At 38.8% G+C, this 14,350-nt stretch overlaps 1 protein-coding gene across 2 annotated transcripts in view; it reads left to right on the top strand.

Annotated features, from left to right (window-relative positions):
- Nucleotides 1–14,350, top strand: part of LOC144666349 (uncharacterized) — a 51,333-nt gene that overhangs the window by 33,451 nt on the left and 3,532 nt on the right. Inside the window, exons 1-5 of one of the 2 annotated variants that reach the window (XM_078527765.1) lie at nucleotides 2,521–2,659; nucleotides 4,544–4,853; nucleotides 5,380–5,706; nucleotides 9,465–9,740; nucleotides 10,096–10,181. The exons of the other annotated variant lie outside the window; for it this stretch is intronic. Coding sequence (XP_078383891.1) covers nucleotides 4,607–4,853; nucleotides 5,380–5,706; nucleotides 9,465–9,740; nucleotides 10,096–10,181 — 936 coding nt within the window. The 5' untranslated portion in view covers nucleotides 2,521–2,659; nucleotides 4,544–4,606. Of the gene's footprint in view, nucleotides 1–2,520; nucleotides 2,660–4,543; nucleotides 4,854–5,379; nucleotides 5,707–9,464; nucleotides 9,741–10,095; nucleotides 10,182–14,350 lie in introns of those variants that run through there. 2 annotated transcript variants of the gene reach the window in all.

The raw sequence follows: 14,350 nt of genomic DNA, 5'->3' as shown, positions 1-14,350 counted from the left end.
ATCATTAATCCACCGTGCCTCCATAATTTTATTGGCCAACAGTCGTTCGCTAAAATATAGGGAAAGTCGAATTCAAGCTAAGATTGGACTTGTTTTTAAGCGTATACAAAAGTCCAAAAACGTTTAGTGCTAGTAAAAGGTGACAAACAGTAACCATTATTGGAACAATAGTTGATGGTTAACCCTGGTGTCAAGCCACTACGTTAATTCGTTCCTACATTGCGCCCGTTCTCCATCACTAATAAAAGAATATCTCAAAACATATCATCATACCTCGAAGTGTAGTACGTGGAGGAACACTGTTTCTCCGCGGTTAATCTGAGATATTGTAATAATATGCTATAATATCAAAATGTAATGTGAATCCAAACTGCTAAAAAAACTTCATCAGCTTATCGTAAGCCTTTCGTTTTCTATTAAGTTCCACCCCACCCCCTCCTTTTTCAAGACGGTCAATCATGACAATTTGTAAACAAGAAAACATGAACAAGGTATTTGTGCCTTTTGAAAGATATTAATCCACCACGTTTACTTTTTATAGCTAGTGCTTTGTGAAAATGTGTTACAAATCAACAGTGAACATTTGAAAAGTCCACTATATTTAACTAACAGATGTATTGTTAAAAAAAGCCCTTTCCCTCGTTCTCATATAAGGCAATATAAACTAAGTACAGCTCCCCTTCGCCCATACTCCTCTCAATCCAGCGAATTCAATTAAATTCCATCTCCTTCATATCATATACAGTAATAAATGAACAATAATTTCCAAGGCGGAATTTAAATGAAATTTTAAGAGGTTTAAAGAAGAAGTAGAAGGAAGAAAGCTATTTTTGGAACACCACCACTCCACCAGACAGTTGGCCCCAGGGGCGGATCCAGGATTTTTCAAAGGGGGGTGACTGTTTACCAATATTTTTTCGAGGGGGGGGGGGTGGGTTTTAGGCAGTTTTTTGAAAGTGAGAGTGCAAATGAGTTTAAATGTGAGGCACATATTTATTGGAGCTGAAGGCTCCATCCGCCTAGGGGGGTCTGGGGGCATGCCCCCTCAGAAAATTTTGAAAAGTTGAAGCCTCTTAGACGTGATTTCCGCGATTCTGAGCAGCTTTATACAGCTGTCAATTAAGTTATTAAGCCATTGTTTTTCCTTGATAATTTGGCAAAATATTCTTTCTTCAACTTACCTTGAGTTATATTTCGGAACAAAAGTCTAGTTCTTATGAAATGAACAGTGATTGAAATTTAAAGTTGACAGGCCACGAACTTACAGGAAAGAACAGATATGCGTTTTTCGCTCACCCACATGCTTGAACATTTTTAGCCCTTGGCAAAGTGGCCTGGGGACAACTTTGGGCTTGTTTGTGAAATCGCTTCAATGCGAAAAAACGGTACGAACACTCGCTAAAAAAATGTAAATGGAGAAGAAAATCATTCCAGCAAGGCTAAAACAACTCTCAAAAGTTAAGAGGAATCTAATTTTTTTCAAATTATACACACATGTTTTGTTACATTAAGCCAGAAGTTCGTAAAACAGGCTGTCGAAAATCTCCTATTTTGGAAAAATGGCCTTTCTTAACTTTGAACGGCCGCCTGACTATGAAAGGTGGATGTACATTGTCCTTATTTTCTATTTTAATATGTTTATTTTCATTTTTCTGGTGGATCAAGGGGGGTGGCTAGCCACCCAATCCACCCCCCCCCCCCTGAATCCGCCCTTGGGCCCCCACGCAAGAGCACTCCTGGTTGTAACGAGATATTGTGGTGTCCATCTAAATAATTTTCAACTTCAAATCCTTAATTTAAAAATACAATAAATCTTCAATGTTTTTTTTTTTTTATATTTCACTAACCCTTTGAGAAAAACTCTTTCCTCACAAACACACCCAAAATCACCCAAAAATTTACAAAACATCCCAAAACATAGATTCCTGTAACGATTGTAGCGTTTATCGCGAACGAGCGAGATATTACCGTTAAACCCACGTCAAGCAGTGGTAGAACGGCTTTCAGGTGTATCTCTTCCTTAAGGTGGAAGGTTAGTCGACATACCGGAGATCTGTTGTTTCACTCGCTACTTTAATGTTTAAAACACATGGCGTTATATCACTTTTCTACAACACAAAGTCTCATTTATAATAAATATTTGGGAATAACCCCTGCAGGGTTCTGAGAGCAGCGCCTGCTCTATCACGCTCTGAGCAAAATGACAAAAAAATGCACGTGTTAGTAAAAACAATATTCTTCATCCTTGCCAATGAAAGGTTAAAGGTTTATCCAAACGATGACAGATCAATTAATAACGGTTTCCGGCGCTCTACAGTTATGTCTTAGCATGTCCCGTATGACAGAAACATAAAACTGCTGACGGGGAATCAAACAGTTAGCACGGCAGTCGAGCTTCATTGAACAACTGTCCGTTAACTGCAATCCATCATGGACGAAACCAAGAAATCTTCCGTCAAATGTGGCGAGGTTCTCCACAAAGGTTCTTCGTTTCTGTCCTGTATTTCCATGTTGTTGATTGTTGCGCTGTTTTTGAGAATGGAATCGATAAACAGGAAAACGGAGATGAATGAATTGCGCATTACGAATGTCGAAAGGCACATCGAGATACGATCACCGCAGACAACAGATCACAAAGACAAAATAGAAACGCCAGAGAGTAAGTAGAAGACAACTTTTTATGCTCAGAGTACTAATAATGAGCCGACTGAGGCATCGACTGAAAATTCAGGCTTATCGGGTCTACAGCCCCGAATTTTCCAGATGTATGTTATTTTCAGAGAGATAAAGATGTCGTTTTGTGCACGAGAAAACGCTAAGCTGTTTTTCGGAAAGCCACAGAACCATAGATCGCAAAATCGGGCAATAAGATTTCGTTCTCAAAATGTTTATTCCATTTGAAAATTCAGTAAAAATATGCGAAAAAATCAAACAGTGTTAGTTTACTCTAGTGACCCTTTCAAAGGCCCTAACCAATAGAGCATAACCAAAAGCAACGAGAACACTTTTGCTTTAATTTCCTCGCTGGTTGGCAGCTGAGTACGTTCTCCTGTGTTTAGTTCATGTGTGTTAAAGGTACATGAGTAAAGTACAGGATAAAAAGCCTACTTGAAAGTGATCCAGAATGTTGTTTATAACAGAAGAAAGAGGCAGCTTAATACGTGACTGATCAAATGACAGGAAGTGTGCGTTTTTAAGTTCATCATTGATCACGCAATACTGAAACCAAACATCCCGTATCACTGACACCAAAATAGACAACTGTTTTTATTTATGGCGCGACCTAAAAGTTCAAAGTCTCGTATTAAGACGGAATCCACTAGGAAGTCGAGTAATATTTATTAAAGTTGGACAAAAATCAAGTACCAGAATAATTTAAATCCTATTGCGTTATTTCCTACTCTTGATAAAAGGTAAAGATGTAAGTAATTATCCGTGATAACACCAATAACAATTTCTTATTCCAGTCTGAGAAAATGAGTTTTAAAGTTCACAAGCTATGGGCAAAATCTCACGTGAAGCCATGTTGGACATTCGTCTTAAGCGATTCAGTGGAATTCAGCGGAACTTCGAAATTTGTTTTCGATGTTTGGTGTTGTTAGAAAATATTTCTTTTGATAAGATATTTGAAGCAGTAACAAAAAAGTTTGCAATAAGGTGGAAATAATTCTGGTACAACAATTTCTTATCATAGTCTGAGAAAATGATATTCAAAGTTCACAAGCTATGGGCAAAAGCTCACATCTTTTAAGCGATTCATGGGAATTCAGTGGAACTTCGAAATTAGTTTCGATGTTTGGTGTTGTTAGAAAAGATTTCTTTCGATAAGATATTTGAAGCAGTAACACAAAAGCTTGCAATCTTATCAGGTGTAAATAGTTTTGGTACATACTTTTTTCCAATAACTATTCGAAGTTCTGGCGGATTTCCTCTTAAGTCATTATTAAACATTTTGTTATATCTTAGCATAAGAATAATAAAATATTTGGCATGCCGTCATGGGTTTTCATACGGACCGAATGTAACCTTGTTGGCACTAGCACAAGCCAAATTTTTCAAGTCAAATTATTTAAGTTAAATTTATCCGATTTAACGCCTCGCGCCCTTATTTTATTTTGACAGCTCAAGGCAGACACTTTTTGATATAATCATTTAAAGGAATAAAACAAAAGACATTTCTTTTGCTAGCTGCAAATTAGCCCTCGTATGAAAATAACATTCGAGACATGTACTTAGAAGACCAGCTCGTTTGTAATCTTTAAATGATGTAAGCAAGTTTAGAAGAAAGATGAACCACCGATCTTTCTTAAAGCACTCTGATGATGGTGTATTTGAAATAGAGTAGAACCAAGCCTGTTCCAGGCTTTCGGGAACCGCCTATTGGTATAGGACGCTTAGAAAACAAGAGCGTTTGTTAACAAAGAGACAATTATTAGACAGGGGAGCCTTTGAAAGGGTGGGGGGGGGGGGTGTTTATTGAATGTAGACGCTTGATCGCGTCACTGTGGTATGCATATTTGCATAGTACTTTTTTCTTTTATAGATCCCAACACCAAAGTTCGACGCAGTTTGATCTCAGTCAGCAACAAATCTCTCACCATAGAACATGTTCGCAGTGAAAATCACCAAACAGGTTAATAAACTCAAACCAACATCACTGTGCCAGCCAATGGAGAAAGTTTGCGTCCCAGGTCCTCCCGGTAAGAAAGGAGATAGAGGTTCTCGAGGAAGACGAGGAGCGCAAGGTGCTAAGGGTAAAAAGGGAGACCGAGGCATCATGGGTTTACCTGGGAGACATGGCAAGCAAGGTATTATGGGAAACCAAGGAGTCAAAGGAGAAAAGGGCAATAAAGGTAAAACAACTGCAACACATAAACATTCGTTCGTCTCGCTCAGTTACTTTTAATTGGCTCCATTGAAATTTACTACCGACACTCGCGAAAAGTATCGCTAGAGGACTGGAAGCGATCGCGAAAGCATAAGCGTAAGCAAGAGAGAAACGAGTGGTGGTGGAAAATAGGGGACTGTACGTAAAATCGTCTCTCAATCTTTTTCACTTTTTTCCCCTACTCCTTTCCCAATTCCGTAGCGTTCCCTTACGCTGTTTCCCTCGTTTTTTTTGTGTTGAAAAAAATAGAGTGGCTGTGAAAAAAATCAACGATTATTAAATTAAGACCAGCTTAGACCTGAGTCGTTTCCAGTCGTCTCTCAGTCTCGCCTCTCCGTTTTCAGTTTGATCAAGTCTCCCTGGACTCAGGAGGAACAAAAAAGACGACTGGGGAAGATTAGGCGTTCTTCAAGTGATCTTCGTATTTTTGAATGAACTTAATTAAAAATTCATTTTACGCTTAAATTTACGTAATGATTTATAATAAACAGGCGATACCGGACCTAGAGGTGCCGCAGGGCTGAAGGGAGATCCCGGCGAATCCATTTCAACTCCTGAGGTTACTGTATCACCTGTCACTCAAACGGTCACTGAGAACCAGGCCGCTACTTTTTACTGCTCGGCCAGCGGTAACCCAGAACCAGTGATGTCCTGGGGGAAAGTCGGTGGCTCTCTCGCTAAAGGACGAGCGACGATAAACCAAAATGGCGGGAGACTCGAAATAAGAAGCACAACCTTTAATGACTCTGGCCAGTACACGTGTACAGCGGTAAATGTTCTGGGGAAAGATAGCAAAGTTGTAACCCTTATAGTTGAAGGTGAGTACCGGTATATTACTTGTTTGATTTTCATATGTCATTTTCGGTTACAGGGTCGGTACCCCAAGAGTCATGTTCAGAAATCATCAGAAACTATTATGACCACACAAAAAAGCTTTTTAAAAACAATTTTCTAGTTGCATCCACTCCCCCTTGTACGTCCGAGGGTTAATAATTCCTATCAGCTTAGAGCTGATCATGAACAGAGAAGTCCATATCTCTTATCAAACATGGTTTATAGGTTTTCCTTTTGATGTATTTGAGAAAATGTTTTCTAACTTTGCAATAACGTCCATAGTGCGTTAACGTTCTAGAAAGTTTTCTCCAAGACTCAAACTCTCCTCGAATAATTAACTCTTCTAAATCGAAGAATTTTAAAAGGTAAAGTGTGGGTTGTAGTCTAATTACATATATAACGGCCCATCAGACCGACGTTTCGACATGAAACAACTAGCTGTATCCCTACACCCCTAGATAAAATGCTTTTCCATCGCTATCCATAATTAATATACTTCTGGATACTGTCAGTGAGATTTAAAGGAGAAGTTCACTCCAGAATGGCCATTTATTTTCTTTACGCCAATAAAAAGTTTATACAAAAATATGTTATTCACCAAAATTTCAGCTTCCAACGAGCGCTAAAACTCTAAGAAATCTTTCTCTAAAGTAGCCCAAAATTCGACAACTGAACGCCGCCATCTTGGAGCTAGTAATGTATGCGTGACGTCAAAGAGCTCAGCCTGAAGTATGAATACTCAAAACTCCTGGATGGATTAACAGGATACACCAAAACTCTTCCTCCTCCTGGAAAATTCTCATTGAACATTTCTTTAGGCAACATGGCGGCCTTTCTTTCCTATTAAACTGCAGATACAATTCAAGGCAACTTGATCTAAACAATGCACCACCCTTTTACCAAGTGATATTAAAGCATTGGCAGGAAAACAAACATATTATCTCAGAAGACAATATTAAACGGCAAAATGAAATTATATGGAATAATAAAAACATCTTAATAAACAAACACATGATCTATTTAAAACAATGGCACCAAAGCGGCATTACCTTTATTAGCGACTTGCTTGATGATGATTTTGGTTTCTTATCGCATACCACATTTCAACAAACTTTTCAGCTGAAAATCCCGTTCACAACTTATTATGGTCTAATAAACGCAATTCCACCAAGCTGGAGATGCGAAATCAAAGCAGCAAAAGACCAATTTGAAAACGAAAATGCGTCGCAAGAATCCCCTTTACGCAATATTATTAACACCCGTTCTGTTTATGCAGCTATTACGGATCATTACTTCCAACCTCCAACTGCTGAACAAAGACTTCTACGGTATGGTTTCTCCCAAGAAAGCCTAAAAAATGTTTACAACTTCCCTTTTGCAATTACGATCGAAACAAAGCTTCAAATCTTTCAATATAAAATCATCCATAATATACTTCTTACCAGGTATTCGCTTTTTCGTATGAATTTATGCGACTCTGAAACTTGTCATTTATGTAAAACGCAGCCGCAAACATTGCCTCATCTACTCTACCGATGTCCAAAAATTTCTAATTTCTGGACTGCATTTCAAAAGTGGTGGTCCGAAAAACAACAAAATACAATTACTCTTTCAGAACGCGATATCCTTTACGGCTGGCATGACAACGCCATACAAACAAAAGATATTTTAAATTACATATCACTTGTAGCTAAGTATTATATCTTTTGTACGACCCAAGACTGCGATGATGTACCTTTTGACGGCTTTCCTCCTTTTCTAAAAAACAGATTGGATACTCTACAACATATTGCAGTTAGAAATAAAACTATTAACAATTTCGAATTAAAGTGGAAAGACTTTATGTAAGCTTATTTCCTTGTTTATTTATTTTATATTTTTTCATTTACTTTATTTTCCTATGTACCTGTACCTTTATTTTCATATGTAAATTGTAACAGTTTATAAACTACGTAACTTAATTGTAACTTACGTCTGCTCTTTTTTTTTCTTACACTGTAACATTTGTACAATGTTAAAATGGCAATAAAGATATTAAAAAAAAAAAAAAAAAAAAAAAAAAAAAAAAAAAATTCAGCTTCCAACGAGCGCTAAAACTCTAAGAAATCTTTCTCTAAAGTAGCCCAAAATTCGACAACTGAACGCCGCCATCTTGGAGCTAGTAATGTATGCGTGACGTCAAAGAGCTCAGCCTGAAGTATGAATACTCAAAACTCCTTGTTTTGTTTGTCAAAATGCCTGTTTGTGGAGCTCCATGTTTCTCAAACAGAGCTCCAAGAGATACAAAAAACCTTTCACCGTCTTTCAATATCTAAAAAAGAAAAAATGCTCACGAATGGATTATAAGAATGGGCAGAAACGATAATTCCTGGCAAAGCGGACATAAATATTTGTGTGTTCCGAAAACTATACGGAAGACTGCTTCGAAGAAGATCACAGATCCAGTCTCCTGAGTGAAAATACCCACACACAAAAAAGGCAGACGCAATTCCAACCAATGTTACGATTATGCTATTTCACTTTTTTACTTTATTTCAGGGAGGATTTTTAATCAACCAGAGAAAGTCTCTGTTGTTGTTGTTGACTTCGTCGTATTTTCTCGATTAAACGCGGGTCCCCGATTAAACGCCGGCTTCGTATAAACGCCGGGTGAAAACTGCTAACTTTTAAATAAACCCTGGGGGCGTTTGATCGAGGTCCCGGCGAATATTTGTGGTCAAGCGAACAAGTAAATATATTCTTTTCAGTAGCACTGCTACGAGAAACTGGTACGGTCTGCTACTTTGGTAATTTTTTATAATGTTCAAGGAAACGTCCGGCGTAAAATAACTAGGATGGATGCTGTAAACAAAACGAAGCAGCAATGTTCGCGTTCATGTCGCCATGAATGACGCGAACAGTGGAGGAGGACGTTTATTACCGCGAAGGACATTGGCGACATTGCCGTTTATGGACTTCTTGGTTGTTTATGTTCTGTTTGTCACAAATCTAGATTGCAACATGCACGTACCGTATGTAATACTGCATCATTGGTAACATGATCATCCTCGGAGACCCAGAGACAGATTGTCGAGCGGGACGACGAGAAAAATCGAGGGTCTCGAAGGAAAAAGTTGCAGAAAATTGCACTTCGATAATGAACTCGATCGGACCCCGATTTAACGCCGGAACACACAAATATTTGTGTCCGCTTTTGAGCAATTGTTCTTTAAATATTGAAAGGCGGTGAAAACCGAAATACCTCTTTTTGTATTTCTTGGAGTTTGAAGTAATTAAAATTTTCCCGCTCAAGTTCAGGCTGAGCTCTTTGACGTCACGCATACATTAACAGCTCCAAGATGGCGGCGTTCAGTTGTCGAGTTTTGGGCTACTTCAGAAAAGGATTTCGTACGGTTTAAGCGCTCGTTAGAAGCTGAAATTTTGGTGAATAACATATCTTTGCATAAACTTTTTATTGGCGTAAAAAAAATTAATGGCCATTCTGGAGTGAACTTCTCCTTTAAGTGTTTTGCCCAAGAATTCAAAACAGTGACCCCGGCCAGGGCTTTAACCCGGACCGCTCGATCCGGAGTCATCACAATAACCATTAGGACACCACAATAGAAGTAAACTCTCCGAAAATAACACCAAGATAATATTATTTTGAACGTACAAAACAGAAGCCAGTGGTCTGCTAAGTATACTTAGAAAAGTTTTTGGTATTTCTTTTTATAATCCCAGTTGTATTCTGTCTTATTCACAGTCGCTGCAAAGCTGACTAAAGTGCCGAGGAAGTTTTTGATCTTCAAAGAAGGAACCACGGCAACAATTTCTTGTGAAGCGTTCAGTTACCCTCCGTCTACTATCACATGGACACGCTCCTTGGGCTCTTTACCAAAAGGAAGAAGTAATGTTATCAACGGTGTATTAAGCATTCGCGATTTTTCTGTCGAAGACACTGGTTCGTATGTGTGTACAGCCAGCAACAAGGTTGGAAAAGATACAGCTTCAACTACGTTAGGCATTCAAAGGAAACCAGGTATCAAATAGTTCCTAGTGTTTTGCCCCAGGGGGATCCCCCATAAAAATGACGGGGGTGATGGTCGGAAAATTTCAAAAACATTCCCTAAAGGTGCCAGAATATTATTTTGTGGGTATGGCCCAAATTAATTTTCACTCCTTAGAAGTACAACTTCTAAAATAACAAATTTACTGACACTGGCAATTTGATGACTGGATGGCTGTTTTTGACAACAAAAGTCACAAAGAACGTATGGCTGAGCCTGTAGCTAGGCAGCCGCTTTTTGTTCTTTGAATATTTTGCACTTGCTGTCAGCATTATTAAGGTGACGTAATCCGTTTTTTTTTTTCACAACCGTCTTTCTTTCCTGTAGTAAATTCCTGTGAAGAGGTCGTGACAAAGTATTCAGCAAGATCTTCTGGAAGCTACGAGCTGACAGCAACCTTTTTCAGATATCTGGTGAGTGCTTTAGCAATACAAAAATAAATAAATATATATATATATATATAAACGAATAAACAATGACGAGATTGCTTCACTTATCCTAGGAGTGCTCTATGCATGAATATGCAGAGCTAAATACAAATAGTAAGATAGAGAGTAAATGTAACTCGAGTTTCACGCACTAAGCGATCATCAGACTGATTGTTAGAGTGAAAAAAACTTCAGTTATAAACTTAAAGTTTCAAATTTAAGAACGGTTGGAATGGCGCTTGCTCTGATTGGATGCTGTAAAGAACTTGTTCTCATGACGACATTTAGTGACCAGCTCAGATTTCTTGTTGAGGAGCGAAACATCGCGAGCGGATAAGATGCAGAGCTTTTCAGACAGACATAGATTGCAGCGGGAAGGGTTGCCTCTGTATGCGTTTGCTCTCTTGATGATGCGCCAATTAATTTGATAGTCGGTGTTGCTGTCTTTCAAGTGCCAGATGTGTTTTGAAAGTACTGTAGCGTGCGAATGTTTTCGGTCTCTGAAAGAGAGTTTGTGGTTGTTGTATCTTGTTTTGAATTCGTGTTCTGTCATTCCAATGTAAGTGTTTGTGTTTCCGGTTGTTGTTGTTACAGTGGCTTCGTAGATTACGTTACGTGAAAGACACGCACCATCGAGAGGGCAAAGGTCTTTATTTCTGCAATTGCATTTTTTTTCGCTACTAACACCATCGCTTTCAGTAAGGATTCTCTGATTGTGGCTCTTGATAATATTTGCCATGTTGGTAGTGCAGCTGTAGCTGACTTTGAGACTGTTTCTATTGAAGATTTTGCGGAGTTTGCTTGTTTTTGGAAAATGTTTATCAACCAGGTTTAGGAAGGATTTTGCGATGTTTGTCTGAACACTTCGGCTAAAAGGCGGATTAAACCAGATTATATTTCTTGACCTCTTTCTTTGGTTTCTTTGGTTTTGATTTCTGTCAAATTGAATTGTCTCCTTGTAACCGCTGGATTTTAGGGCATCGTTGTAAAGCTGGGAGGTTTTGCTGAACTCTTCTGCGTCGCAAGATAATCCTGATATTCTTGTGCCAATAGACGCAGGAATTTGCCTAATGACGGATGGAGGGTGGTTGGAATCAGCGAACATTCGCACGCTACAGTACTTTCGAAACACATCTGGCACTTGAAAGACAGCAACACCGACTATCAAATTAATTGGCGCATCATCAAGAGAGCAAACGCATACAGAGGCAACCCTTCCCGCTGCAATCTATGTCTGTCTGAAAAGCTCTGCATCTTATCCGCTCGCGATGTTTTGCTCCTCAACAAGAAATCTGAGCTGGTCACTAAATGTCGTCATGAGAACAAGTTCTTTACAGCATCCAATCAGAGGAGGCGCCATTCCAACCGTTCTTAAATTTGAAACTTTAAGAGGCAGTCGCCATAATTCCGTTCTGCTAATTTTCGGATCAGTAACACAATTGCCTTCAAACTTTGCCCACGAGTCTATCTTAATTCAAAAGCAAACGAAATCACCTTAGTTTTTGCAAATATCGAAAAATAATTTTTTTATGAATTTTTTTCGATTGGACCGCGACTGGCCTATTTTTAGCAATGGCGACAAGTGAAAAATAGGAAAATTGTCGAGTTCACCGCTTCAAAATTATAAGATATTAGGAATTGTTTTACTTTTCCTGGATTAAATTGGACCTTTATTTATACAAAGCACACACTTTCGGTTCGTTTAAAAGAAACTTACAATACGAAATATTTTTTTGTTTGCAGCCTACTTCGCCATAAACGCCAACAGCTCAAAAATGCACATTTTCAACTGGCCATTGCGCAAAAGTCCAACTACTTCCGCGTAATATTTGTATCCATACCAACTAAAAAGAAGTCAAAGAGCATAGAAATGTAAAAATATGTTGTGGTTTAAGCGAATTTTTAGCGCAGCCAGGCAGCAACTTTGCTGTTGTTGCGAGCATGTTTATTTACATTGACACAAGAAAGTCGCTCACGCGAAACGAATTTAGCATGAATAACACAATATTTCGCAAACGTCCTAGCTTAACAAAACTTTGAAATAACAGCTGGCACAACAAAACATCATTTAAGACCCGAAAACCTCACCAGCTAGTCAAAAATATATATACTGTCGCCTACCTGCAAGTCAACCGCACAAGGTCAAGTCCGCCATGCAATTAGATTTCGCATTCCTTTCTAGTTTTCGTCGAGCATAGTATTCGCAGAAAGTTTCGAATTAAAACCATTAATTGCCCATAAAACACTTTGCACAAACCATATGATTCCGATAATATGAACAAATGAAGGAAAGTAGCGGGCAGCACAACCGAAGAAATTAACCGAACACAAAACATCGGCTTGAACGCGAACGTTGATTGAAAGTTGTGTCACGCAATCTAATCTAACCACGTTATGTGCCAACTGAAGAAATCAATAATTGACTGTACAAAATTTTAAATATTGTTTCACACTGTCCGGAGCCTGATGCTGTGCTGTCTTTGTGTGTACCATTTTGGTGAGTTTAATTGAAGCCAAGCGTGCATTATTTACCTGGGTTGTTTTGATTTTCTGATTTCGACCACTTCCGGTATATCTTCCTATCTTGATGTTTTCATCTGTAAAATTTTTCGTTCACTTTTTAAATACAAAAAACTCACTTTAGTAAAATGATATATAGTTTCTGTTTAGTTGTAAACAAATATGTAAATGAAAAAGATATGCGAATGATCAGGAATGAAAAAAGCAAAAACAAAAAGAGGCCTATAAAAACCCGCCGCCATCCAGCACATGTCAATCATACTTTGTCTTGTTCTCGTGAAGTTTTCACATTTTCCAACAAAATGGAGGAGTTGTGCTTTCTGTCATACACTTCGAAGTACAAAGGTAGTTGTGGTAATTTAAGGGGAATAACCGAGCTCGTTCGCTTTGGAGATTGTAATGATTCCGTAGTCAGGCCCGTAGCCTGGTTTTTGCCCGGGTAGGTTCGTTTTCTCTTAAAGCGGACCAAACTGAGTTGGACTGAACATTTGCTTAGTATTTTTTGTCTTTATTCACTTTAGCAGTGCACACAAAATGCCATCAGGGGCGATACAAAGCCAGCTTTAAAGAGCTGTAGACTAAAGGACGCGCGGAAGGGAGAGTTCAGGGACTGGACTATAGATCTGGTTAACTGGACCGCAAGGGCCGCCGTTTTCGAGGATCCAACAGTGGGTACGCTGCCATGGGGATTTTTTTTTACTTTATGGCGATTTTTCTTGTATTTTGGAAGCACATAAAGTCAAAGATTTCACAACAGAGGATTGCACTTTCACTTATTCCTATATAAACGAGCTTTTCTTTAACGCCACATAACATTGTACGTGTTTGCATTGGTCCGGAGCCAGTTTTCACTTGCGCGATGAGCCTTGATCTCATCGCGAAAGGGTAGAGATATGTGATCCGTTGCCAGTAAATATTGCCTTTCACTTTAACTTGAAAAAAGCTCCAGCCTGAACTGAAAAAAAAAGATGCTGAAAAATTTGTATGCCCTAGAGTACTAGCCTATATATATGCTGGCCAAGCCATTACCACCGTTACGTATCAGAGCTTATTGTCTACGGGGTGTAAGTGAGCTCAACAGCCTACTTTCGTTCGCGTCAAGGTGCACAGGGGTATCATAGTGGATGCATAGAAGAGCAAGGTTAGACAAGCGACTTTCCCCATCGATGCTCGCATTCACTTGCTACAGCATGCAGATGTCGATGGCTTTAAAAATGAGACTTTTGCATAAGAGAAATAAATTTTAAGCGTTTTGCTTAAGCCTACCCTTCCGAATTCTCAGAACTTGTTGAAATTTGTTAAACGGGCTGCAATATATATTCAAATCAGTGGAATCAATATGAGATGCAGTTGTGATACGATCTGCCTTTGGTTCTAGTCTGAAAACTGGAAAAGAGGGGAATACAGGTGAAAGGTTTACTAGTTTATTATGTTATTTTTGTTGAAAATAAATTCACTCCTGAATACAAATAACGTCAGTGAAAATTCTTTTAAGCGGACAATATGCTGTATCATTCCGCAGACCGGACCTTTTCAATGGGGGGGGGAGGGGGTCGTCCGAACCCCCCCCCAGCCTACGGGCCTGGTAGTTAACCACTTAACTTCGTGCCATTCTTATAGATTCTATTTTAGTT

This window comes from Oculina patagonica, chromosome 9 (assembly GCF_052425735.1).
Source record: "Oculina patagonica isolate OP01 chromosome 9, crgOcupat, whole genome shotgun sequence".
Classification (NCBI taxonomy): domain Eukaryota; kingdom Metazoa; phylum Cnidaria; class Anthozoa; order Scleractinia; family Oculinidae; genus Oculina; species Oculina patagonica.
Note: the sequence above shows the minus strand (reverse complement) of the source record. Positions and strands in the feature narration are given on the sequence as shown.